At 42.6% G+C, this 26,989-nt stretch overlaps 1 protein-coding gene across 2 annotated transcripts in view; it reads left to right on the forward strand.

Moving 5' to 3' along the window:
• Nucleotides 1-26,989, forward strand: part of ARHGEF3 (Rho guanine nucleotide exchange factor 3) — a 315,913-nt gene that overhangs the window by 92,673 nt on the left and 196,251 nt on the right. For both annotated transcript variants that reach the window (XM_045078699.1, XM_045078714.1), the window contains one exon: nucleotides 13,264-13,330. In XM_045078699.1, coding sequence (XP_044934634.1) covers nucleotides 13,264-13,330 — 67 coding nt within the window. The remainder of the gene's footprint in view (nucleotides 1-13,263; nucleotides 13,331-26,989) is intronic.

A 26,989-nucleotide genomic window follows, 5' to 3' on the forward strand; every position in this document is an offset into this window, starting at 1 on the left:
CTTTAAGATTTACGATGTTCTCTCTCTCTCTCTCTGTCACACACACATTGTCCTTGTGTAAGCTTCATGAAAGCAGACACTGGACCCGTGTTTTCATTAATGTAACATAACTGGATCTCTAATGTCTGGTAATGTGTCTGCCCTATAGCAAGTGTTCTATAATATTGGAGACAAACTGATGTGTGAGCCCCTGTGATGGGGTACAGCCCCTCTCTCCAAAGGATGCAGGCTCTCTTTCAGGGTGCCCTCTCTACAGGATTATTACTGAGGACCCAACCAGTGCTGAGTGCTCGAACCAGTTGGCTATTTCTGAGGTTCTGGGATCCTTTTCCCCCACAGTGTATCAGGACATAAGGAGTGGGGGTGGCAGCCATGGCAGGAGGGAATGAAGCTGAGTGTGGCCCTGTGGACTACGGAAACGTGTTTCTGGGTGGTGCCTTGGTGCTTTTGTGTAAGTGAGGAGCCAGAGGGAGGAGCTTTTTATTTGGCAAACTACCTCTTCACTGTGAACTTCTCCACAAAGAGTTGTGTCTTCACTGGGCTAACCACCTGTCAGTCCATCCTCAATTCGGTACTACACACAGAACTAAGAAGACATTTTACCTGAAAGAGACTGTCATGGCCTTAAGTGGTCCAAACAAACAGATTAAAATACCTGGCACAGGTGGTACCATATTCTGTGTTAATTTTTCTTATAAAATGTAGCCTTTTGGCTTTCTTAGTAATTGTCTTCATGGATAGGGAGAAGTAAAACAAAAGAAATGAAAGGTAAGTTTTGTTAGCAAGATGGCCTGAATTGAGAATTAAGACATTACAATATTTAAAACAAACAAAATGCTGGCAAAGATGGTACTCTTTGGAAGCGAAATAGGGTGGGGGGCAGGAAATTGGACAGGGAATGGAGGAGATCACTTTTCATGGTTACTTTGTGTTCATATTTGTGGTCACGTTGTTGTCTAACACAAATATGGCAGTTTGAAGCCTTTGTTTTATTTTACTTCTGTTTTATCCATTGTATAAGAATTAGTGTGGATTTCTCTGGCTACCCAACATGAACCATACTAATGATAATGATAAGTAACATTCCTTCTTGCTGGGTTAAAGAAGGAGTCTTCAAGATACTCCTCCTCATGATGAGTTGTCAGAGGTCAGTAGTAACCTAACGCTACGTCACAATGCCCACATCATTCACCTCACTGCCTCTCATCACCTAGGCATTTTATCATCTCACATCATCGCAAGAAGGGCGATACAGTACAATAAGATATTTGAGAAAGACCACATTCATGTAACTTTTATTACTACATATAGTTATAATTCTTTTCTTCTCTAGAGAGAGTGGGGTGGGGGGCAGTGGGAGGGAGAGAGAATCTTAAGCAGGCTCCATGCTAGGTGTGGCTTCCTGTGGCTCAATCCATGACCTTGAGATCATGACCTGGACTGAAATTCAAAGTTATTCATTCAACTGACTGAGCCACCTAGATGCCCCTCTTTTAATTCTGTCTTATTAGGTGTCATTATTGTCATCCCCTTACTATGCCCCATTCATAATAGGTACATATGTGTAGGAGAAAACATAGCATGTATGGGGTTCAGTCATATCTGATGATTCAGGCATCCACCGGGCATCTTCAAACGTACCCTTTTTAAAATTTATTTTAAAAATTTTTAAAAGATATTATTTATTTATTTGACAGGCAGAGATCACAAGTAGGCAGAGAGGCAGGGAGAGAGAGAGGAGGAAGCAGGTTCCCCATGGAGCAGGACCCTGGGATCATGACCTGAGCTGAAGGCAGAGGCTTTAACCCACTGAGCCACCTGGGTGCCACGATTTTTTAAAAATTTTTATCTTTATTTTTTTTAAATTATTTTCATTAACATATAATGTATTATTTGCCCCAGGGGTACAGGTCTGTGAATCATCAGTCTTACACAATTCAGAGCTCTCACCATAGCACATACCCTCCCCAGTGTCCATAACCCAACCACCCTCTCCCTACCCCTCACCCCTCAGCAACCCTCAGTTTATTTCCTGAGATTAAGAGTCTCTTATGGTTTGTCTCCCTCCTGATTTCATCTTGTTTCATTATTTCCTTCCCTACCCCTCAACCTCCCCACCCTGCTTCTCAAATTCCTCATATCAGGGAGAGCCTATGATAATTGTCTTTCTCTGATTGACTTATTTCGCTAAGCATAATACCCTCTAGTTCCATCCACATCGATGCAAATGGCAAGATTTCATTTCCTTTGATGGCTGCATAGTATTCCATTGTGTATATACACCACATCTTCTTTACCCATTCATCTGTTGATAGACATCTAGGTTCTTTCCATAGTTTGGCTATTGCGGCCATTGCTGCTATAAACATTCGGGTGCATGTGCCCCTTCAGAGCACTACATTTGTATCTTTAAGGTAAATACCTAGTAGTGCGATTGCTGGGTTGTAGGGTAGCTTTATTTTCAACTTTTTGAGGAAACTCCATGCTGTTTTCTAGAGTGGCTGCACCACCTTGCATTCCCACCAACAGTGTAGGAGGGTTCTGCTTTCTCCGTATCCTCACCAACATCGGTCATTTCCTGACTTGTTAATTTTAGCCATTCTGACCGGTGTGAAGTGGTATCTCATTGTGGTTTTGATTTGTATTTCCCTGGTGCTGAGTGACGTGCACCACTTTTTCAAGGATGTCTTCCTTGCAGGAATGACTGTTCATGTCTTCTGCCCATTTCTTGATTGGAATATTTGTTCTTTGGGTGTTGAGTCTCATAAGTTCTTTATAGATTTTGGACACTAGTCCTTTATCTGATATGTCATTTGTGAATATCTTCTCCCATTCTGTCAGTTGTCTTTTGGTTTTGTTGGCTGTTTCCTTTGCAGTACAAAAGCTTTTGATCTTGATAAAGTCCCCATACTTCATTTTTGCCCTTGCTTCCCTTGCCTTTGGCGATGTTTCTAGGAAGAAGTTTCTGTGGCTGAGGTCGAAGAGGTTGCTGCCTGTGTTCTCCTCAAGGATTTTGATGGATTCCTGTCTCACATTGAGGTCTTTCATCCATTTTGAGTCTATTTTTGTGTGTGATATAAGGAAGTGGTCCAGTTTCATTCTACATGTGGCTGTCCAATTTTCCCAACATGATTTGTTGAAGAGACTGCTTTTTTCCATTGCACATTCTTTCCTGCTTTGTTGAAGATTACTAGACCGTAGAGTTGAGGGTCTATTTGTGGGCTCTCTATTCTGTTTCATTGATCTGTGTGTCTGTTTTTGTGCCAGTACCATACTGTCTTGATGATTAGAGCTTGAATTCTAGAATTATGATGCCATCAACTTTGGCTTTCTTTTTCAACACTCCTGCTGAGTGTTGCTCAGGGTCTTTTCTAAAATTTTTTTTAAAGATTTAATTAATTAATTAATTAATTTGTCAAAGAGAGAAAGAGAGCACACACAAGCAGGCAGAGGCCGAGAGAGAAGCAAACTCCCTGCCGACAAGGAGCCTGATGCGGGACTCGATCCCAGGACCCTGGGATCATGACCTGAGCCGAAGGCAGCAGCTTAACCGACTGAGCCATCCAGGTGTGGTCTTTTCTGTTTCCATATAAATTTTAGGTTTATTTGTAACATTTCTTTGAAAAAAACCTGATGGTGTTTTGATAGGGATTGCATTAAATGTGTAGATTGCTTTTGGTAGCATAGACATTTTCACAATATTTGTTCTTTGAGTCCATGAGCATGGGACTTTTTTCCATTTCTTTGTGTCTTCCTCAGTTTCTTTCATGAGTACTTTATAGTTTTCTGAGTACAAATTTTTTGCCTCCTTGGTTAGGTTTATTCCTAGGTATCTTGTGATTTTGGATGCAATTATAAATGGGATTGACTTCCATTTCTCCCATTTCTCTTTCTTCTGTCTTGCTGTTGGTGTATAGAAATGCAACTGATTTCTGTGCGTAGATTTTATATTCTGACACTTCACTGAATTCCTTTATGAGTTCTAGCAGTTTTGGAGTGGAGTCTTTTGGGTTTTCCACATAATGTATCATATCATCTGCAAAGAATGAGAGTTTGACTTTTTTTTTTTTTAAGATATTTTTTATTTGACAGAGAGAGAGAGAGAGGGAGAGGTCACAAGTAGGCAGAGAGGCTGGCAGAGAGAGAGGAGGAGGCAGGCTCCCTGCAGAGCAGAGAGCCCGATTCAGGGCTTAATCCCAGGACCTTGGGATCATGACCTGAGCTGAAGGCAGAGGCTTTAACCCACTGAGCCACCCAGGTGCCCCAAGAGTTTGACTTCTTCTTTGATGATTCAGATGACTTTTATTTATTTATTTTTTTGTTGTCTGATTGCCAAGGCTAGGATGTCTAGTACTATGTTGAATAGCAGTGGTGCTAGTAGCGGACATACCTGCCATGTTCCTGACATTAGTGGAAAAGCTCTCAGTTTTTCCCCATTGAGAATGATATTTGCTATGGGTTTTTCATAGATGGCTTTAATGATATTGAGGTATATACCCTCTATCCCTACACTGTGAAGAGTTTCGACCATGAAAGGATGCTATACTTTGTCAAATGCTTTTTCAGCATCTATTGAAGGTATCATATGGTTCTTGTTCTTTCTTTTATTAATGTATTATATCACATTGATTGATTTGTGGATGTTGATCCAACCTTGCAGCCCAGGAATAAATCCCACTTGGTCCTGGTGAATAATCCTTTTAATGTACTGTTGGGTCCTGTTGGTTAGTATTTTGGTGAGAATTTTCGCATCCATGTTCATCAAGGATATTGGTCTGTGATTCTCTCTTTTGATGGGATCTTTGTCTTGTTTTGGGATCAAGGTAATGCTGGCCTCATAAAATGAGTTTAGAAGTTCTCCTTCCATTTCTGTTTTTTGGAACAGTTTCAGGAGAATAGGTATTAATTCTTCTTTAAATGTTTGGTAGAATTCCCCTGGGAATCCATCTGGCCCTGGCCTCTTGTTTGTTGGGAGATTTTTGAGACTGCTTCAATCTCTTTACTGTTCAGGTTTTCTATTTCTTCCTGGTTCAGCTTTGGTAGTTTATATGTCTCAAGGAATGCATCCATTTCTTCCATATTGTCAAATTTTCTGGTGTATAGTTGCTCATAATATGTTTTTATAATTGTTTGTATTTTTCTGGTGTTGGTTGCGATCTCTCCTCTTTCATTCATGATTTTATTTTATTTTAAAGATTTTATTTATTTATTTATTTATTACAAAGAGAGAGAGAGATCACATGTAGGCAGAAAGGCAGGCAGAGAGAGAGGGGGAAGAAGGCTCCCTGCTGAGCAAAGAGCCTGATGCAGGGCTTGATCCCAGAACCCTGATATCATGACCTGAGCCGAAAGCAGAGGCTTAACCCACTGAACCACCCAGGCACCCCCATTCATTATTTTATTTATTTGGGTCCTTTCTATTTTCTTTTTGATAAGTCTGGCCAGGAGTTTATCAATCTTGTTAATTCTTGCAAAAAATGAGCTCCTGGTTTCATTGGTTTGTTCTACTGTTTTTGTTGTTGTTGTTTCTATTTCACGGATTTCTGCTCTGATCTTTATTATTTCTCTTCTGCTGGGTTTACGTTTTCTTTGCTGTTCTTTCTCCAGCTCCTTTGGGTGTAGGGTTATGTTGTGTACTCGAGACCTTCTTGTTTCTTGAGAAAAGCTTGCATCACTATATACTTTCCTTTCAGGACTGCCTTGGCTGTGTCCCAAAGATTTGAACAGTTGTGTTTTCATTTTTATTTGTTTCCATGAATTTTTTTTTCAATTTTTCTTTAATTTCCTGATTGACCCATTCATTCTTTAGTAGGATGCTCTTTAGCCTCAATGTATTTGAGTTCTTTCCAACTTTCCTCTTGTGATTGAGTTCTAGATTGAGAGCATTGTCTGAAAATATGCAGGAATGATCCCAATCTTTTGGTACCAGTAGAGACCTGATTTGTGACCCAGGATGTGATCTATTCTGGAGAATGTTCCATGTGCACTAGAGAAGAATGTGTATTCTGTTGCTTTGGAATGTAATGTTCTGAATATATCGGTGATGTCCATATGGTCCAGTGTGTCATTTAAAGCCTTTATTTCCTTGTTGATCTTCTGCTTAGATGGTCTGTCCATTTCAGTGAGAGGGGGGTGTTAAAGTCCCCTACTATTATTGTATTATTGTCACTGTGTTTCTTTGATTTTGTTATTAATTGGCTTATATAATTGGCTGCTCCCATGTTAGGGACATAGATATTTAAAATTGTTTGATCTTCTTGTTGGACAGACCCTTTAAGTATGATATAGTGTCCTTCCTCATCTCTTATTATAGTCTTGGCTTAAAGTCTAATTTATCTGATATAAGGATTGCCACCCAGTATTCTTTTGATGTCCATTAGCATGGTAAATTGTTTTCCACCCCCCACTTTAAATCTGGAAATGTCTTTGAGTCTAAAATGATTTTCTTTTAGACAGCATTTTGATAGGTCTTGTTTTTTTTTTTTTATCCATTCTGATACCCTGTGTCTTTTGTTTGGGGCATTTAGCCCATTTTCAGTCAGAGTAACTATTGAAAGATTTGAATTCAGTGCCACTGTATTGCCTGTAAGGTGATTGTTACTGTACATTGTCTCTGTTCCTTTCTGGTCTACTACTGTTAGGCTCTCTCTTTGCTTAAAGGACCCCTTTCAATATTTCCTGTAGGGCTTGTTTGGTGTTTGCAAATTCTTTTAATTTCTGTTTGTCCTGGAGGCCTTCTATTTCTCCTTCTATTTTCAGTGACAGCCTGGCTGGATATAGTATTCTTAGCTGCATATTTTTCTCGTTTAGTCCTCTGAATATACCCTGCCAGTTCTTTCTGGCTTGCCAGGTCTCTGTGGATAAGTCTGCTGTCAATCTGTTATTTCTACCATTGTATGTTACAGAGTTCTTTTCTGAGCTGCTTTCAGGATTTTCTCTTTGTCACTAAGACTTGTAAGTTTTACTGTTAGATGATGGGTGTGGCCCTTTTTAATTGATTTTTAAGGGGGGGGGTTCTCTGTGCCTTCTGGATTTTGATGCTTGTTCCCTTTGTCATATTAGGGAACTTTTCTACTATAATTTGCTCCAATATACCTTCTGTCCCTCTCTCTTTCTTCTTCTGGGATCCCAATTATTCTAATATTGTTTCATCTTAGGGCATCACTTATCTCTCAAATTCTCCCCTCGTGGTCCAGTAGTTGTTTGTCTCTCTTTTGCTCAGCTTCTTTATTCTTCCATTTGGTCTTCTATATCTCTTGTTCTCTCTTCTGCCTCATTCATCCTAGCATAAGAGCCTGCATTTTTAATTGCACCTCATTAATAGCTTTTTTGATTTAAACTTGGTTAGATTTTAGTTCTTTTATTTCTCCAGAAAGGGATTTTATTTCTTCAGAAAGGGATTCTCTCATATCTTCCATGACTTTTTGGAGCCCAGCTAGCACCTTGATAATTGTCATAGTGAAGTCTAGTTCTGACATATTACCGTGTCTGTATTGATTAGGTCCCTAGGCATTGATACTGCCTCTTGTTCTTTTTTTGTGTGTGAGTTTTTCCACCTTGTCATTTTATCCAGATAAGAATATATGAGTTAGAGATACTAAAAGGGTGGCAACAACCCCAGAAAAATATACACTATATGCTAATGAAATCAGAAGAAACCCAAAACTGGGGGGAGAAGAAAGAGAGGGAAAAATAAAAAAAGTTAAAATATATATATATATATATATATATATATATATATATATATATATATATTAGACTGGTGAATAGAACAGGGCCACCCACTTGATTTTGTGTGTATTCTGGTCTCTTAGAAGAAACTACCTTCCAAAATTGTAAAGAAAGAAAAACATATATATACAAAATAAGGGTAAACACAGTGAAGGGATGGAATATGACTGTAAAGATGGAAATTTTAAAAAAGATTCTAAAAAAGGAATTGAGAAGATAAGTTGGTTGGAAAAAAGGGAAAAAAAGAGAGGAGAAAATGTGATCAGGCTGGAGACTAGAACAAAGCCATGTGCTAGATTTAGGGTATATTTTGATCTATTAGAGAAATTGTATCCCAAAATTTTAAAGAAAAATATCCTATATGTATACAAAAAATAAGGTTAAATACAATGAAGGAATAAAATATGACTATAACACTGAAAATTATAAAAGATTTTTTTTAAAAAAGGTATTGTTAAGATAAAATAGTTTAAAAAATGTTAAAAGAGGAAAGAGGAAAAGTTAAAAAAATTGAATAAGAAAAAAAAAATTAAAAAAATAACTTGAAAGACTGAGGGATCATGGAAAAAAGCCATGAATTCTATGTGTTGCTTTCCCCTAGCTCTGGAGTTCTGCAGTTCTCACTGAGTAGTGAACTCGGTCTTAGGTGGGTATTCTTGCTGATCTTCTGGGGGAGGGGCTTGTTGCAGTGATTGTCAAACATCTTTGCCCAAGGTGGAATTGTACTGCCCTTGCCCAGCTAAGTAATCTGCTCAGGTTTGCTCTCAGGAGCTTTTGTTCCCTGAGTGCTTTCCATAGAGCTCTGGAGAACAGTAATGAAAATGGCGGCCTCCCATTCTCCAGCCGGAGGAGCCAAGAGCTTGGGACCCCACTCTTCAGTGTACACTTGGAGAAAAGCGGTCAATCCCTCCCATCTCCCTGGTCTCCGGCCGTCCTCCGAGCTCACCCGGCCTGTGACCAAGTGTTTCTATCTCTGGCGCATGGCCCTGTTTGGAGTCTCCAAACCCAGCAGATTCCTGCTGTGTGCTCCCATTTCTCTCCTCATGGTTGAGGAAAAAGGGGGGCGTCTCCCTGGATCTGCTGTCTGTGGGGTCCCTGCCCCTGGATCATGGTTTAAGGTAACCCTGAGCTGAGAGCTCACTCCTTGGCTGTCTCCGTAGTCAGCTTCCCAGCTCTGATACGTGTAAGCTCTGCTACATTCAGACACCCCTGGTTTTTCTGTGACCCCGCGGGTCCTGAGACCACACTGTTGCCGCTAGACCTCCACCCCCACTTAGCCTCTGGAGCAGTGTCCCTCAGTGGAGCAGACTTCTAAAAGTTCTGATTTTGTGCTCCGCTGCTCCACTGCTTGCCGGAGCCAGCCTCTCCCCACACAGTCAATCTTCCTGTCACTCTTCATGTCCCACCTTCCAAAAAATGGTCAATTTTCTGTTCCTAGAATTGCTGCTCTTCTTCTGTTCTATCTCCTGTTGAGTTTCTAGGTGTTTGGATGATTTGATAACTATCGAGCGGAACTCCTGGGACCTGATGATATTTCAGTCTGCTACTTCTCCATCTTGCTTCCTCCCAAATGTTCCCTTTTTTAAAGCAAGCTCTGCATCCAAGGTGGGGCTGGAACTCATAACCCATAGATCAAGAGTCACATGCTCCACCTACTGAGCCATTCAAGTGCCTCTGAAACAACCTTTCATGCAGAAGAGGGGACTACTGTAATAGCTTTAATTTGAGCATCTAGCAAGTGCCAGATTCTCTGCATTTTCTAGAGTAAATTCAACTTTGTGAAGAGAGGTTATTATCCCCATTTTACAGATGAGAGAATGGAGGTTCAGAGGGAGTAGAGAGTAGGTAGCCTGGTGGAAGTCCCCCAGCAAGAAAAAGAGGGAGCCACTCTTAGAGCCCCAAGTTGGTCCTGCCCCAGACACGGGGCTCTTAGCCCCACATAAAGCATGGGCAGCAGATGCTTCTGAAACCCATACTCTTAGGAGCTGCTCTGGAAATAGTCACTAAACCTCTTCCCAGGGTGGTGGGAAAAAGTTGTATTTGTTTTCCTGTGGCGGGAAATACTCTGTTTTGTTGCTAACTCCAAGGCCTGTTGCTGCTGAGCTTATTCTGTGTGAGTCCAGCCACATACACACTGGAATTTGAGATCATTCTCTAAATGCATCTTGAATCATGAGTTTTTGATTCTCCCATGGGCATTTCTCCATGTCTACCATAAACTCTCTGGAGGAGGGAATGTTTATAACTTTTCTTCCCAACCTTTCCTATGGATTATAGCTTCTTTTCAGGCAAGAAGCTCTCCGTCCTGTCTCGGTGGCTTTTCTTCCACTGCATGCCCACCCCTGGCTTCCCTTGGGTTCCTCCGTGGAAGTGGGTGATTACTGGTCAGCATTGTTCTCCTGACATCTGCAGGACAGGCTGTGCTTCTTAAACACGCATGTGTGGGCAGGATGTGTGCTCCAGGAGGGACAGGGGAGGGGGAGGGACAGGGGGAATGAGAGAGAGAGACATGCAGACTCCCTCCTGAGCAGGGAGCCCAACACAGGCCCGAATCCCAGAACCTCGAGATTATGACCTGAGCTGAAATCAACAGTCACACACTTAACTGACAACCACCCAGTGACCCTTCCTGAAGCAGTCCTTTAAAGCCTTAGTGGGTATTAATGTTTGGCTGGGGAGAAGGAGGATATTAGACTGTTAAAGGGGTCCCAGCTAATGTGAATGATCAGGAAGCCTGACTGGTGATGGAATACAAGGGTTGCAGGGAGCCTACAATTAGGGACAGCCCTTCTCTTGGTAGGTTATCTTGCAGTTTCCTTAGCCATGAGGGGTGTGTCCAAATTGCCTGAGAGGGTCCTGGATCAACATATTTGCTCTGATCCCTTTTTTTTTTTTTTGCCGATGAGGCTTCTTAGTGTAAGGCCCTGCTGAGTTGGTGCCCTCCCGCAAGGTACCCCAAGGCCATATTCTTCCAAAAGCACGCCATGCCCTGTTTGGTGGGGTTTCTTTCTGTATGAGAAGGGCTACATTCTCTGAATCTGGAGGCAGACACCTCTGGTTATGAATCCTAGCTTGGCCACCTACCAGCTATGTGACTTTTGGCATGTGACTTAGCCTCTCTGAGTCCTAGTTTATCCCATCTGTAAGGTGGTATAATGATAATATCCCCCATTATACCATAATATTATATGCAAATGTTATGGATACAAAGTTGTAGTATTTATTTAAAAGTGTCAAATGCCGGGGCACATGACTGGCTCTGTTGGTAGAACCTGTGACTCTTGATCTTGAGGTCAAGCCCCACACTGGGCATAACACTTATTTTAAATAAATAAATAAATAAATAAAAGCATTTTTAAAATATTGCCATTCTAATGTATTATGTATTATCAATTTGTACGTATCTATTTATACATATATGAAATATTATGTAGCACCATCGTAACTACCTATACCTCATGTACTAGCAATATTCTGTAACATAACAACCCATCCTACTGTGAGACTTAAATTCTGTAGGCAGAGTGTTTAGCACGGTCCCAGGCTCATCATGTAACTTAATCGCTGTTAATTATTGTGATCATAATTTTCTGGGGACCACAACATATAATACAAGGGCCCATTTACTCACAATGTTCTGCTGCTGTATGTGGTTGCTTTGGAAGCCGTGAAGCTCTTCAAATAATTAGGGAAGCGAAGCCCAATTATAACCCGGGAGAGGAGAGAACAGTATCCAGGGAGATGTTTGTTAAATTCTAAGTTGTTGTTGTTTTTTTTTCTCTCAAGGGGGAAATGCTTTTTTAGCAGAACTTAGACCAACATGTTACTTAATAGAGAAGTGTATTAAATTTAAATAACCACCCACGTGTTCTGTGTGTCTTGAGGTGTTATTAGCCTGGGTTTTTACTGTCGTACATGTGGGTGAGGAGGAGGGTGAGGCAGAAGTGGGGCTGGATATAAAGACGAAACTTTTGTCAGTCCTGTGCCCCTGATCGATGGCTGTACTTGGAGCCAGAATTTGGGAGGAGAGGAAGGGGCTCTGTGCTGATGTCTTTGAGAACTTAGCAGTGATAGACCTGGATTTAGAACCCTCATCCCATGTTGACTATGTACATACTGGGTATCATTTCTCCCGTTTTGCACAGAGGCAGTGTGAAAGCCCAAGAGATGAAGCCTCATGACCAGGGTCACATAGCTAGTAAAACACTGTGGGATCTGAGATCAGACAGCTGAGATCAGAATCCCGATTTCACCTGTGTGCTGATAGTTGCTCTTAATATCCTTAAGTCTCCGTTTTCTTATCTACTAAATGGGTGCAATGACAAACCCTAGCTCAGGGTGTGAGAATCAATGAGATTAACTCTATGAAGTCTTAGCGTGTACCGTTTTAAAGACTCAATACCTGTTAGCTGCTGCCCTTACGATAATCCCCTTGCATTTTGCTTATTCATCTCTTTTGTATGGGAGAGCCAGCTAAGATTTTTGCTCGAGGCTATCTCAAGCCTGTGCAGTGGTCACTTCTGTCCGGCATCACTGCTGATTATGGCAGGGAAATTGAAGGAACGGTGTGGCTATCATGTGAAAAACCAACAACCTGGTCCCTTTTCCATACGTCAGTGAACCAGAGGAACATCTGTGCCTTTTTGCACATCAGTGACTGAAGCCTCAGGGCAAGTACAAGGATGGACCATTCTCAGGAATGCTTTTCAGGGAGGTGGTACTTTAAGCAAACACGAGATTTGATTTCCATATTGACAGACACAACATTTTTGAGAGGAGTAATTTATTACTCCATAAAAACATTGTAAAAGGTGTCTCTGGAGGTCTGCTGGCAGCTTCAGCCTTGGAGTCATTCTCCGGGACAGAAGTAAAGTGTGTTGCTGGGGTGCCTAGAGCTGCCCAACCCGCTGCTGCTGCTGCTGCTGCTGCTCTCCTTCCCGGTGCTGTTTACCCATGTCTGGGGCTGACCCCACCGGAGCCTGCCTCTGTCACCTGTAAGGGTAACGACTCATGCGGTGAGGTTAATCGGTGAGGAAACCGGTCCCCGCTGGCAAGGCAGAGGCTCTGTGTCCTGTGGACCGTCCTCCTAAAAGTCGAGCTCAGGTGCGGCTTGCACTAGGGAGAGTTCCAGGCGCAGCCGAAGCTGTAAACAAACACCAGCTGATGATGTCCGTTTGGGAATTGCTTGTGTGTGAGAAATAAAGATCTAGATGGGGAGCTTGATCTGGCCCTTGCAACCTCATTGCAACCAGGTTGAATTTTAGATTCAGTTTGATTTTTTTTAAGGAGGGGGCGCTTGACTATTTTTAAGGTACTTGGGAGCTCTTGCGCTGGGGGACTGGGAAGGATTTCGGGGTGCATTTGGCTGCGAAGGCTTGTGGGGCTGTAGAAAAGGCCAGCTGCCTCATCAACCTGGGCCATTTCTCCAGGCCTCTCTCTTTCTGATGAAACTACATTTGAAGTCGGTGATTTCCTCTGAGTGTCGAATCCATGCATGGCGAGCTTATTGTCTTGTCTTTTCTCCTCTTCTAGGCCTAGGCGGCAGCGGCAGAACAACTTCCCCATGTTCCCCTCCCCTAAAGCCTGGAATTTCAGAGGGGTAAGTGTTTTCCCCGGGCGTGGTCCCACAGCTGTATACCCTTTTCTGTCTGCTCTAGAGACTGGGGCTGTTGGGGTTGGCTCTGCTAACTGGTCTTTGCCAAAAAAAGCTGTATTTTAGCACTTGGAGAAATCACTTTTGTATCAGTGGTTGTGGCTTAGTTAGGAAATGTAAGTGGCTCAATTATAAGCACCCGCCGATGTTCGTTTGCCCTGTAGGTCTAGAGCTCCTGGAAGCATCTGGTGAAGAAGCCAAGTCAGAGTAGAGGAGGGGGAGGCATTGTGCTCGTTTTCTTGGGAACCTGGAGGGACCCAGTGCACAGCGAAGAAAAAAGAAATCGGAAATGTACCATCTGTTAATATGTAGATTTACGACTTCATGGGGAGCTTTGTTTTCCAGAAGGAGAAGTCTGTAAGCTCTAAACAGATTTCTAAGGGAAATCATAAAAATCTCCCAATCATAAAACCATAGACCCTTAGAATTATATAGTCAGATCTAATCTCCTCTTGATGAAAAGTTTTCTTCCTTAACAGAGTAATATTAATAGTAATAATAACAATAATAATAAAGTGTATGGAAGCCCTGACATGTGCTAAAATGAATCCTAGCTCTGATCTTAGGAAAAAGACTGTTGCGTGTGTAAAGAACGCTAAGAGCTCTGTTTCACCACCAGCCTTTGCCTGAGTTGTTCCTTCTGCCTAGAACAGAGCCCTTTCTGTCCAGCCCTGTACTCCTATCCTGTCCACATTCCTGTCCACACTGCAACTGGCCCACCCACTTCATCCCTTAGGTCTAAGCCTTGACATCGCCTGCGGTGGGGAAGCCTTCTGAGCTCAGCCACCTCCAATGGACCCCTGCATTTCCTTCTCATTATTGGGATAAGATAGTGCCCATGGAAATGTAAGATTAGAAGCTCCAAGCATCTGGTGTGTAGAGACCTTGTCATTCTCTCTTGCTCAGTGCTGGATCCCTGGGCTTCGTACCTATATACTTAATCAATTTGTTGAATGAATAAATAAATCTCTCACATCCATCGGACACAAAGTCCACTTGAAGCCGTGTTTCAAGCTCATGTCTTTGGTCTTTTCAGCACTGTTTTTTCTGGTTGAGTTCCTCTTTAGTCTCCTACGTAGATCTTAGTCATTTTCCCCAAGTGTGTTATTAAAAATAAATATAGAGCATGGCTCTGTTTTCGCTACATTTACAATATGCTTTTCACTGAGTACAAAGAGAAATGTGTACCTCTTAAATAGATGGGCATGACTTATGGAATGTAAGTCGTGTGTCTTCTAAGCTGTTTATGGTTTTATGGATAAGATCCCCATTCCTCTGAGTGGGTTCAGTAGGATGATTATAACCATTAGGTGGGAAAAACCTTGTGTGGTCAAATAAACATGGGGCGCACTGAGAGCACCTAATTAAGTATGTTCACCGCTGCAAGACCTTTCAGAGTCTTTGATGTGTTGGGGACTATGTTAAGGTGAGTTGATGGCATTGGTGGCATTTCCCTTAGTCATTTCTCATTAATCCTTGTTGACAAGATAGTTTGTACACACTTTGGAATAGTTGACATTTATTGTCAATTTTGAGCTGTAGAGAAATTAGACCTCCTGTGAACAAGTGGGCCTTTTGGGGAAGACATTTATTTTCTCTCTGTCTCTGGCCTCCCCTCAGGATACCCTACTCTTCCTTCTGCTTCAGCAGTGGTCACTAGCCAACTTTTATGGTACATCTATGGTGAACAGCCACCCAAGTTTCCCAGCCATTGTCATGGTTTAGCACTGGAAGTCCCAGGCAAGCTGGGACAATTAGTTGCCATACCTATAGCGATAAGACCTCTCCAACTGTTTTCCCTTCAAAAATGTTTTGTGAATTTTTGAGCACAACTCTGTTTATAGAAATTGCTGCTCAAAAGAACCTTAGGTACATCCTTGGCTTAAGTGACCCTTTGATAGCTTCATCCCTGCATGGTAACCTTTGAAATGAGGGAATCATTGCAGAAGAACAAACTGTCCCTGACTAATTGCAACCAAATAGGGAACAAAATCTCATGCATTGTTGATTTCAGCTTCCTATGTCCCCTCAAATTCTTAGCCAGCTCATAAGGGTTTTTTGTTTTGTTTTGTTTTGTTTTGTTTGGTCCCAAATAGTTGAAATTGTTGGAGTGAGTAGAGTCTGTTAGGTGGTTAGGTCAGCTGTGGTGTTTATTTTGGTCCCTTGTCCTTGCTTTGATTTCTCCTGGCCCCCGGGGCTTATTGGAAAGTTAGACAAACTGACATCAAGATATGCCTGAGGGAGATGGTCTGAGGCTTGATCAGCTGCCGGGTTGGCCAAACTGATCTCTCCATGTCTTTTGGAGCATAATCCTCCCTGACACGGAGAGGGTAGGAGGGAACACTACCAAGTGGAAATACCCTTCCTCCCAGCCAGGCCATGCTTTGTAACCATCATTATGGTAATTGGAACTGAAGAACAAGAAGGACCCAGAATGCCAGGGTGAGGACATTTGAGGCATTATCTGGCTAATACATTTTCTGTAATGAAATGTGACTCTCAGGCCTGTTAGAGTGAGCTGTGCATGCTGTCCTAGGGCAGGGCATGCTTGTTATGAATGCTTTATTTTCTTCTTTGTTGAGAAAGGAAGGTTTTAGAATCTGTGCATTAGTAAATTTTCCTTATTTATATATGTGGCAGAGGAAATCATTAAAAGCATTAAATGGGATGTTCATAATTCCATTCCTCTTTGGCGTGTAAAAAATAAAGACCCTATGTTAGTTCACTTATATTCTGGGCATTGATGGATGTTGGGGGTGGGGTGGGGAGAAGTGGTTGGAGAAGATGGATGGTAAAAGGTGAGAGGACAAGGAGCCTCATCACTCTAGAGAAGAAGCCAAGAGGGAGACTTCTTGTCTTTGAACCAGAAACATCCGCTGCAGATCTATGTTACTCCTCAAGGCATTAGGAGTAGGCTTTGTGGTTTTCCTTTTTTGGGGGGGCTACAGTTTTTGGCTGTGGAGAGGTTTAGGAAGAGCTGGTGACCCATGGATGACATTCTTTCTACCTACCAAGTGATTTAGCCCTTTATAGGAGTTGTCCTTATTAAGTGCAGGTTGTGTCTCTTGATTCCTATCCTTGCTTAAGCAGACAGAGGCCCTTGGCGGTACCAACCCGACTCCCCCACCTTCCTGAACAAGAGGTCAGGTCATGCCCATCTCTCACCAGACCCATGAGTGCTGTGCATATGCTCACAGAAAGAAACCAAGAGGAGGTTTGGCGGGGGGGCACTTATGGTAGGAACATTGTGAGTAAAACCAGAGCAGAATGACAGTTATAAGAAGGTGGGACCCTGCAGTACTGTTGCTAAGTGCTTCTGTCAGGTGCTTACTGCACATCTGGTCCCCATCTGGTCAGAGCAGTGCTGAGCTCAGAATTTCCACCCTTCCTTGTGTACACATTTGCTGCAGCTCCTCCTTTTAGGTGAGAGAGAGTGACAGACTCAAGGAGGAAGCTCACTCTAGAAGTATGGAAATCTTAGGAACAAATCTCCTACCATTGCCTACCAATTAACTAGGAAATACTTAGCAAGCCCTGCTGCTCCATTACAAGGCATTGTTTAGGTGTTGAACTGATGTTTCCATTAAATAGCAACCAAATTTCATGACTGTTGCTTGTCTTGTCTCTTTCTCCAGAGCCTGGTCTTTACTCTTGCCCAGGCCATTTGGGGAGAAATTTCTAGACTCTGAAGCTTTGGGCATTATAGCCCCAACCTTTTAATTTCCAGATATGGAAAATAAAACCTAATATATTAGTCATGACTCTTGATTGCAAGTAATAAAAGCTCACTTAAAGGTAGTACAATTGGAAAGGGAGATTAATTGGCTCATGTGCCTAAGGGACACTGAGGTGGGTAGGCTTCAGGTACAATAGTATCCAGGGATACTCCCTCTCAGCTTTGTTACTCTTGGGGTATTGGTTTTATCCTGCATACTACATTTGAACCAACAACAACAGCTCATTCCCAGAGGAAGGACAAGCTTTTGATTCCAGGGTCCACATATGAAATCCTAGTGAACGACTCGGACTGCCCTGGTTTGGCTCACATAGCTACGTCTTGGTCGATCACTGTCGCCAAGAAGACAGACAAGCCTTGGTCATGTGTTCCCTCTGAGGGAGCTAGACAGATGGGGTTTTGTCAGGACAGCGCCACGAGAGACACTTGAGGTAGAGAAGTGTCATTGGCTCCAAGGAAGAGTTTGGTACTGTTACCAAATCTCTCCTGGTCTTTTCCAAGACGTCAGAGCTAGAACCTGGTTTTCAAATGGTGGGTCCTGTGCCTTCTCCATGCTGCCTTGATGCGCCCAGGTGCTGTGTTTGGAAGCAAGTGCCTGAACCTCAATGTCACTGAATGTTTCCTGAAGGTCACCCTGGAATGTTCTAAAATTCACAACTTAGTAGAGTGACAGTCTCTAAGACTCAATACATGCACAGCCAAGCCAGTGTTTATTGCGACCTTACTGTCCACCCTGCAGTGAAGGGGGCACAGCGTTCTCTCTCTTGCAGCATCACTAGGTATATTTACCTCCACTTACTGAGCATCAGCTCCAGGCAAGGCCATGGCAGTCCTGCATGGTAGTTGTATTTATTCCCAGTTGTATTTATTCCTTCAAGGTGGGGAAACAGAGCCCTACATGTGCTTGCTTGTGTAAAACCACATCTGTAAGTGACAGAGCCAGCATTTGAACCCGGGACTGTCTGTCCCCAGGCCATTAGAGCTATTGGCTCTTTATTTATTTTTTAAAAGATTTTATTTATTTATTTGAGAGAGAGAGAGAGAGAGCATAAGCAGGGGCGAGGGGCGGAGGGAGAAGGAGAAGCATGGTCCCTGCTGAGCAGGGATTCTACCCAGAACTTGATCCCAGGACCCCAGGATCATGACCTGATCTGAAGGCAGACACTTAACCAACTGAACCACCAAGGCATCCCATGTATTGCCTCTTTAAACAAAGCTGGTGACATGGACTTTTCTTCAAAGGAAGTTAGACATGAAGATCTTTTTTAAAATGTTAGGAACGAGTGAGTATGCTGTGGTAAACTTCCATCACCCAGAATCTCTTTTAGTTCCCTTCTACTCCTTTGGATCTCATTTTTTGAAAGGTTTGATCTTCCCTCCTTTTTTTTTTTTATTTTTAAATGAAAAAGATAATTTGTTACCCAGTTTTGTATTTGTCATGATGAATGCCATTATAACAGCTCCGTTCCTCCCAGGTAACTAGCCCCTGGCATTCACATAGGTCACATGGGCACTGTGTGGAGTGCTTTATGCATATATTACTTCCCACAACAATCCCGAGAGCCTTGTCCTCATTTCACAGATGAGGAAGTAGCGTGTGTTAATTTTCGATCACTGCGCAACAAATCACCGCAAATTTAGCAGCTCGAAACCCCAGCTGTTCATTAGGTCCCGGTCCTGTAGGTCGGGAGTCTGGGCACGGTGTGCTGGCTTCTCTGCTCAGGGTCTCACAAGACTGGAATGCAGGTTTCAGCGGGAGTAGAGTCTCACCTGAGTCACAGAAGCCTCTTCTAAGCTTATTCAGGTTCTCGGGGGGAATTCAGTTTCTTGTGGTTTTAGGACTGACATCCCCATTTCTTTGCAAATTGTCAGCCAGGGGAGGCTCTTAACTCCTAGAGGCCCCTCTCAGGTCCTTGCCCGGTGGCATCCTCTGTCTTTAAAGCCATCCATGGAGACTGCGTCACATCAAATATCACTTATATTTCCCGTCTCTGACTTGAGAAAGAGCCCAGTTCCTTTTAAGGAGTCACCAGATTAGATCACCACTCAGATCATCTTCCTTTTGATCTAAAAGTCAGTGATTAGTAGTCTAATCATAGGGGTGATACCTCCTCACATTCTCTGGTTTTGCCTGCACTCAGGAGAGGAGATTATACATGTGTACACTAGGGGCTGGAGGTTTGGGGGGGCCCTGCTAGAATTCTGCCCGCTGGGCAGAGGTTAAATGTGGAGCGACTTGCTCAGGGTCACAGACAGACTCTAACCTGAGCTCGCCTCATTCCAAAGACCATGTTCCTTGCCTGTACCTTTGGGAACTACTCCTCAGTATGAAATTACTAACCTCCCTAATATACAGAGGACTCTTGCAAGACAAGATTTCACAAATCTGAAAACCCAGTAGAAAAGTAGTTGAAGGGTATAAATAAATAGTACAGAAGAGAAAGTACATATGACCAGTAAACAAAGTCAAGTTGCTCATTGTAACTCATACTTTAAAAATATTTTTAGGAGTGCTTGGGTAGCACAGTCGATTAAGCATCCAACTTTTGGTTTCAGCTCATATCCTGATCTCAGGGTCGTGAGATCAAGCCCCACACTGGCTCAGTGTGAAGTCTGCTTGGACTTCACTCTGAAGTCCCTCTTTCGCTCTGCTCCCCTTCCCCTGCTCTTTCTCTATCTCTCAAATAAATATAAATCTTTTACAAAAATAAATAAAATAGAAATATTTCAAAATGACAAAATAAATAAAAGCAATACTATAATAATGTATTTCATTTATTTAACTCTTGTAATTTGTTAGCTACTGTTCTTAGTGCTTTATAAGTCATCTATACGTCCAACAACCCTATTAGATAGATACTGTTATTATACCCAGTTTCTGGATGGGCAAACTGAGGCCCTGAATTTTAATTACCCATCTCCAAGTTTGCACAGCAATAAAGTGGTGGACCCAGCTTTTGAACCCAGGCAGCCTGTGCTCTCAGCCGTGTGATGGTTGAAAGTGTGAGTAATGTAGAAGCACATAGTGTACAACTATATGTTTAGGATTAAACCAGCAAGTGAAGAAAAAGAAAACTAACAAAAACAAAATTGCCCTGTATATTATTACACCAAAAAAAGTCTGAAGAAATATCACTGTTGACTGACAACCTGGGTGGGACCGGGGAACTGTTGCTATGGTAGTTCTGTTTTTGGCAATGTCTGAGTTTATGAGAGAGGTCATATATTCCTTTTATAATTAGCAAAAACAACAAAACTTATAATAATTAAACACAAACTCCTTCCACAAGCAAGAAGAGGCTCATTTTAAAAGCTTCTGGCGCTTAGAGAACATCAGGGTCACAGAACGCATGTTCTGGCAGAACATCTGGGGGATGATCGAATCTGGGCGCATAGAAGAGGCAGGTACCTACCCTGCTGGGCAGTAAGACATTTGCCCCCACCCTGTCTCACCATCCTCCTCACCCTCCCCCACCCCCCACCTCCAATAGGCTCAAGGCTGCCTCAGTGCACTCACAGGGTGAACTCTGAGTTTGGTGGACAGTCCTTAGCCGTCACAACAAAGGCATACGTCGTGAAAAGGCACTTGCTTTGAAGGCGCAATGCCAGTTGGAAACTCAAGACAAGGCACATATCAGAGCATCAAGTCCTCATCGGCAGAATGGGGACAGTAATGCCATTTCTCAAAACTTGAGACTTAGTTATAATGGGTGTAATGTGATCTGAATAATGCTTCCATCTGGTTAAGTGAGCAGAAAATTCTAGCTCCTTGTAACTAGAGTTCTCTTACACCTGAAATGACTGTTTCCTAAATACGTGTGTTTCAGAGATGCCTTTTCCGTGTGAGGTGCCCCCTCAAAAGGAAAAACTGACTGTCTCTGGTTTCCGCTGGGCCCTCTTGCCTCATTTCCCTTCGGGCTGCAGAGAGGCTAGCCAGCCAGGAGCTGCTGAAACCTGTGAGAATCAGCCCCCGTCATCTTCTGTCTGCTGACACCAACGATGTGTCAGGCACACTGAAGCTCAGTTTTAGATTCAAAAGCAGTTTCTTTTTTTTGGTCACATGGGAGGCCTGTGGGGGCATAGTGGCTTTGATGACAGTAGTACAAATTCTGAACTCTGGAGGCAGAATTTATAGGTGCCTTTATTTTAGGTCGTTATTCGATTATTCCCTTTTGTGTTCCAGAATGACACAGGGTAGAGATAATTTTGACTTTATGTTTCTGGGTTAAGAAATCTTAGTTGCAGGTGACAGAAACAACTCAATTTGGCTTAAACAAGAAAAATTTTAAAAATCACAGAGGTCTGGGGATGCCTGGGTGGCTCAGTCAGTGAAGCGTCTGCCTCCGGCTTAGGTCATGATCCCATGGTCCTGGGATCCAGTCCCACATCGGGCTCCCTGCTCAGCGGGAAGCCTGCTTCTCCCTCTGCCTGGTGCTCCCACTGCCTGTTCTCTCTCCCTCTAACAAATAAAAAAATTAAATAAACAAATAAATAAACAAAATCTTTTAAAAAAAATTACAGAGGTCTGGGGGACTATCTCGTGGAATGAAGTGGGGCCTTAGAAGCCACTGGAACTGGGCACCAGGAACCCCAGGGGATTTTGGATTCTTCTGTTATTAGCTGCATTTTCTCTGCAGACCGACTTCTTCCATTTCTCTCTGCTGTGGAAATGCAACCATATACACAGAGCAGCCTCTTTGCTCTCTGAACCAAGATTACTAGATTACCAGCTTAGGTCAGGTGGATATTCCTGGACCAGTCAGCAATGGCCCCGGAAGTGGAGTCTTGCTGTACCACTGTGTTGGTTCCTGTGTTAACTATAGTGATGTGGAGAAGAAGGAGGCAGTTTCCAGAAGAAGGGGAGAGGCACTAGGCAGATATTAACAATTCTTGTCTACAGAAGTCTTCTCCTCCCACAGTAAAGGATAGTCATCCTGATTCTCAGGGTCTGGCTCTCAGGTGGACAAAGCACACTCCTCTTCTTTCATGTTTGGTTCGAAGTGGTCCTTTTAGTTATGTTGCTTTGTTTTGTTTTGTTTCAACCATGAAGGTCTAACCTGGGGGCAAGAATAGACTGCCGGTAAGACACAAGACATAATTGTCTTCTGGATTAATTGAAATAATAGCAGATCCTGGAAGACTGCATTCTGAAATGGCTCAAGGCTGTTTCTATAATACTGAGAACTATCGGAGCTTGATCTTGGGTTTTAAATAGAAAATAGCCCAAGTATCAGGCGCATGTTGCTTTGTAGTTTGCCAAATTTGTGACTTCTTATGGAACTTTTTATTTTTAATTTAATTTATTTTTTATTTTTTCATTTTTCATTTTAATCAAATTTAGCTTTCATTACACAAATAGTAACAGGGCAATGATCTTGTCACCTTCAAAAGGCCCTGATGCTATTTGTAGATGTGGGAGGAGATGGTAATGTTGAGAACCAAGGGGATACACCTATTTGGAAAATCCCTCTTCTGAAGCTGAAACTTCCCCCCCATTTTCCTTTTCCCCTCCCTATTAGATTATATTTTCTATTTCCTGCCCACGTGAAAAGCTGGGGGTAGGGATTAAAGCCTTTTGCATGGGGGGGTGGTTGGAAAAGGTTTTGTCACTGACTTTCCTTCTCTCCTGTGGACTTCTTCCTCTTCACCGTCAGTGGTCTATTCGATGGATTGAATTTGGTTTAGCTCGCTGTGACCCTGTGTATCCCCTTTGCCCCCTTTTCAAGTGCTCAAACCACACTGTCCGTTAAACCAACACACAATGAAAAGCAGGGGGGTAAAAGCTGGAGGAAAGTAACACACTACAGAGAGAATGCAGGCGGGATGGAAAGATCCCCTCTGGATCGTGGGGTCCACAATGCCGATGGGTCCTTTCTCTCTACATACTGCCTTGGCCTTCCTCATGGATGATGTGATTGATGATGATGATGCGTTGTTGAAGTTTACACATGGAGCCAGAATGGATATCTCCAATGGGGCAGCCAAAGTAAGGTCTTCTGTATGTTAAGTGCTCAGATGTGTTTAGTTGCCCCTGTATATTTAGTACCTCTCCAGATTCACCTTGCCTCCTCACCATGTATCACAAACACTTAGTAGCCAGCTGCTTTATGAATATTAGGTTCTTTTGTTCCCTGCACCCTCTCCTATCTGTGTTGGCCATATACATGTTCCACTTACTAACCACTTATTTATACTTAACTATTTCTGCTTTTGAAGATGAATGTCTTTTTTTTTTTTTTTTAAGATTTTGTTTATTTGTTTGACAGACAGAGATCACAAGTAGGCAGAGAGAGAGAGGAGGAAACAGGCTCCCTGCTGAGCAGAGAGCCCGATGCAGGGCTCGATTCCAGGACCCTGGGATCATGACCTGAGCCGAAGGCAGAGGCTTTAACCCACTGAGCCACCCAGGCGCCCCGAATAAGTCTTAAAAACCTTCTCCTCTTGAGCAATTGAAATAAATATTTTCTAAAACTGTTGCTTATTCCCTCTTGATTACATAAGGCCCATTTCTAGGTGTGCTGCCCCATACAAGCCTGATGATGAAAATTCTTCTCTTACTTGGTTTTCGGGCACCAGACACTTGTCTTCCTTTATGCAGGCTCTCTCCTTCTGCCATTCAACTCTGGAAATCTCAATGAATACAAGTCCTGGATCAGCCTTTTCATGCATGATCATTACTGCTGCTTCTACAAGGTGCTGGTAATGAAACCAGCTGGATTAGCTGCCGCAGCGGCAACGTGTGGACCACCAGTACCCTGACCTGGTTAATGCACTGTGAGGGAGGAGGAAATGTTCTGTGCACAATGCCGCTAATACACGATGTGTTTTTGTATCTTCAGGGCTGATTTGACCTAAGATCCCATTTAGGAAAAAAGGAGGAATGAGGCTGATTACTTTTTTAGAGACAGACAAGGATTTGTTTAAAATCATAGCTCTGATTTGTAAAAGGTGCCATGGAGTGTTTTCAGGGAAATGCATTTTATTAACACAGGTTCAACAAAACCTGTTCATTAAAAAGGGGGCTAGGGAGAGAACTTAGAACTCAGTGTTAGATGGGTTGGTGAACTTGCTGTGCTGTTTGTCAGTCCCAGTGGGGAGATGGTAATTCTAGGTCTTGATTTGGAATTTTTGTGTAGCATCTTCCTAAAATCAAGCAACAGTTATCAGGGGAGAAACTGAAGATCTATCGCAGTATTTGTTCTAGCGGTGGGGTAAGAACTGATGAGTATGGTTTATAGAGAGAAGGCATGTCAGACTTTACCTGGTGCCCTCCTAAGGAGTTTCCATGATTATTATTTTTATTCTCTGTGTTATTTTTTCAACTTCTATTATGAAAAGTATCAAATATATTTAAAGTTGAAATATGACAGCAATGAACACCCACTGGCTGGAATCGACAATCACTGATATTTTGCTCTGTTTATCTATTTATGTATTTGTTGATGTATGTATCTAGCTATAGCTGTTTATGCAGTCTGGACTTATTTTACTAAGCCATTTCAATTGCAGATACCATTACCCTTCACTTCTAAATACTTCAGTATATATGTCCTAACAATAAGGGTTTCCTACATTTCAGTAAACATCATTACCAAACCTATGAGAGTTACTAAAAATTCCCCGTTTCCTAAGACTCATTCCATATTCATATTCTGCAGTTGTCTTTTATAATTGGTTGTCCCCCTAAACCATTCAAAAGCCATGCATTACTTCTGTTTGGATTTTTTTTTTTTTTTAATTTATCAGAGAGAGAGAGGGGGAGAGAGCGAGCACAGGCAGACAGAATGGCAGGCAGAGGCAGAGGGAGAAGCAGGCTCCCCGCCGAGCAAGGAGCCTGATGTGGGACTCGATCCCAGGACGCTGGGATCATGACCTGAGCCGAAGGCAGCTGCTTAACCAACTGAGCCACCCAGGCATCCCTCTGTTTGGATTTTTAAAAATCTAATTGAGAACGAGGATTTTATTTCGTTACTACATTTTTTAGTCTTTTTTATTCTCAAATACTTCCCTCATCACGATCCCTCCTGTTTAAAATGATAATTGACTTTTTGAAAAGACCAGCGCAGTTGCTTATGGGATCTGGGCTCACATTTAAATTTATCTGGTTGCTTCCTTATGATGTCATTTAACTTATTCCTCTGTCTTTTATATTTATAAAGGCTTGGTTTGTTTCACGTTACACACTTTTGAGCAGGATAACATCCCGAGGGATGCCAGCTTCTTGGCATTCAGGGGCACGTTAAGAGGCACACAGCAGTAGGTTGTTTGTTATGCTGACGTGCTAGACAGGGTAGATGCTGATGCAAGCCCCAGCTCTGAGTGAGGAGCAACTCTACTGTAGAGTCTTTGATGGTTATTTTTAATTAATTAATTAGTTATTGTCAATCTAGCTTTCTTTAATTTTTTAAAAAAATTTTCATTTCAGTATAGCTAACATACAGTGTTATATTAGCTTCAGGCACACGATCTAGTGATTCAGCCCTTCCATACATCATGAAAAGTGTACTTTTTTTTTTTAAGATTTTATTTATTTATTTGACAGAGACAGAGATCACAAGCAGGCAAAGAGACAGGCATAGAGAGAGGGGAAGCAGGCTCCCTGCTGAGCAGAAAGCCTGATGTGGAACTCGATCCCAGAACCCTGAGATCATGACCTGAGCAGAAGGCAGAGGCTTAACCCACTGAGCCACCCAGGCACCCACGAGAAGTGTACTCTTAATCCCCTTCGCCCATTTCACTTACCACCTCCCCTTTTGTAACCATGACTCTGTCCTTGGTAGATATTTTAGACAGAAAACAAACAAAAACAAAAACAAAAAAACAAAAACCAACACCCTCCCCCCCAAAAAAACCCCCACAAAACCCAGGTACTTGTTCTATTACCTCAAGAAAAAAAGCTGTTTAATGAGAGATATACAATTGCAGGAACCCAGGATTTCTCTGCTCAGTTTCATTCTTCCTTTCTCTGCTTTCCCCTTCTGATGCATAGGTTCTTCTCCCAATGTCTTCTCCATGCATGGGACACCTTGAGCTGGTCAACTCAACTTGGCTGGGATCTTTCAGCAGCTCGCTCTCCTACAGCCCACTGGGTAGTCTCAGGTGCCCTATCCCCAACTCCCTAAGAAAACTCTGATCATATCAGCTCATCTTTCTCTGGCTGGGCCTTCCAAGTGGTGGGCAGGCTGCTGGTCAGTTCTTAGAAGGGCTTCCTTCTTCCTTGGTCCAGTCCTGTGCAGCTAGAAAGTCAGGGTCAGTGCATCTGCTGTTCACCAGTTTGGGCAAGGGATGAACTTCACTGAGACTCAAAGTCCTCACCTGAAAATATATCTAGCTCATTGGGTTCTGGTAAGGAGTAAATGAAATAATTCATACCAAGTATTTATTTAATTTTTTAAAAATTTTTTCTTAAGATTTTATTTATTTGTCAGAGAGAGAGAGAGAGAGCGAGCACACACAAGCAGGTAGAGGCAGAGAGAGAAGCAGGCTCCTCACCAAGCAGGGAGCCCGATATAGGACTCAATCCCAGGACTCTGGGATCATGACCTGAGCCAAAGGCAGCAGCTTAACTGACTGAGCCACCCAGGTGCCCCCATACCAAGTATTTAATAAAAACTTTCCCCTCTCTGCTACCACTTTTGTCTTTTGTTCACTCCGCAGGAGCTGTGGGGAAAATGGGGCCAATTCCCTGGAAAGAAAATGTGGGAAAATATACCAAACATTTCTGAGATAGTAGAAAAACTTTCCATTTATCTACTATTTTTCCAAGTTTTAGAGTGATCATCTCAGGCCCTGGGTTGTGGGAGACAGAGTCTGGACCATGTGTTCTTCACATGTGCTGTGCTATTAAACCAACAAAGACGTACTTGATG

The sequence above is a fragment of the Mustela putorius genome, unplaced genomic scaffold, assembly GCF_011764305.1.
Source record: "Mustela putorius furo isolate JIRA1106 unplaced genomic scaffold, ASM1176430v1.1 tig00000095_pilon_pilon_pilon, whole genome shotgun sequence".
NCBI classification, from domain to species: domain Eukaryota; kingdom Metazoa; phylum Chordata; class Mammalia; order Carnivora; family Mustelidae; genus Mustela; species Mustela putorius.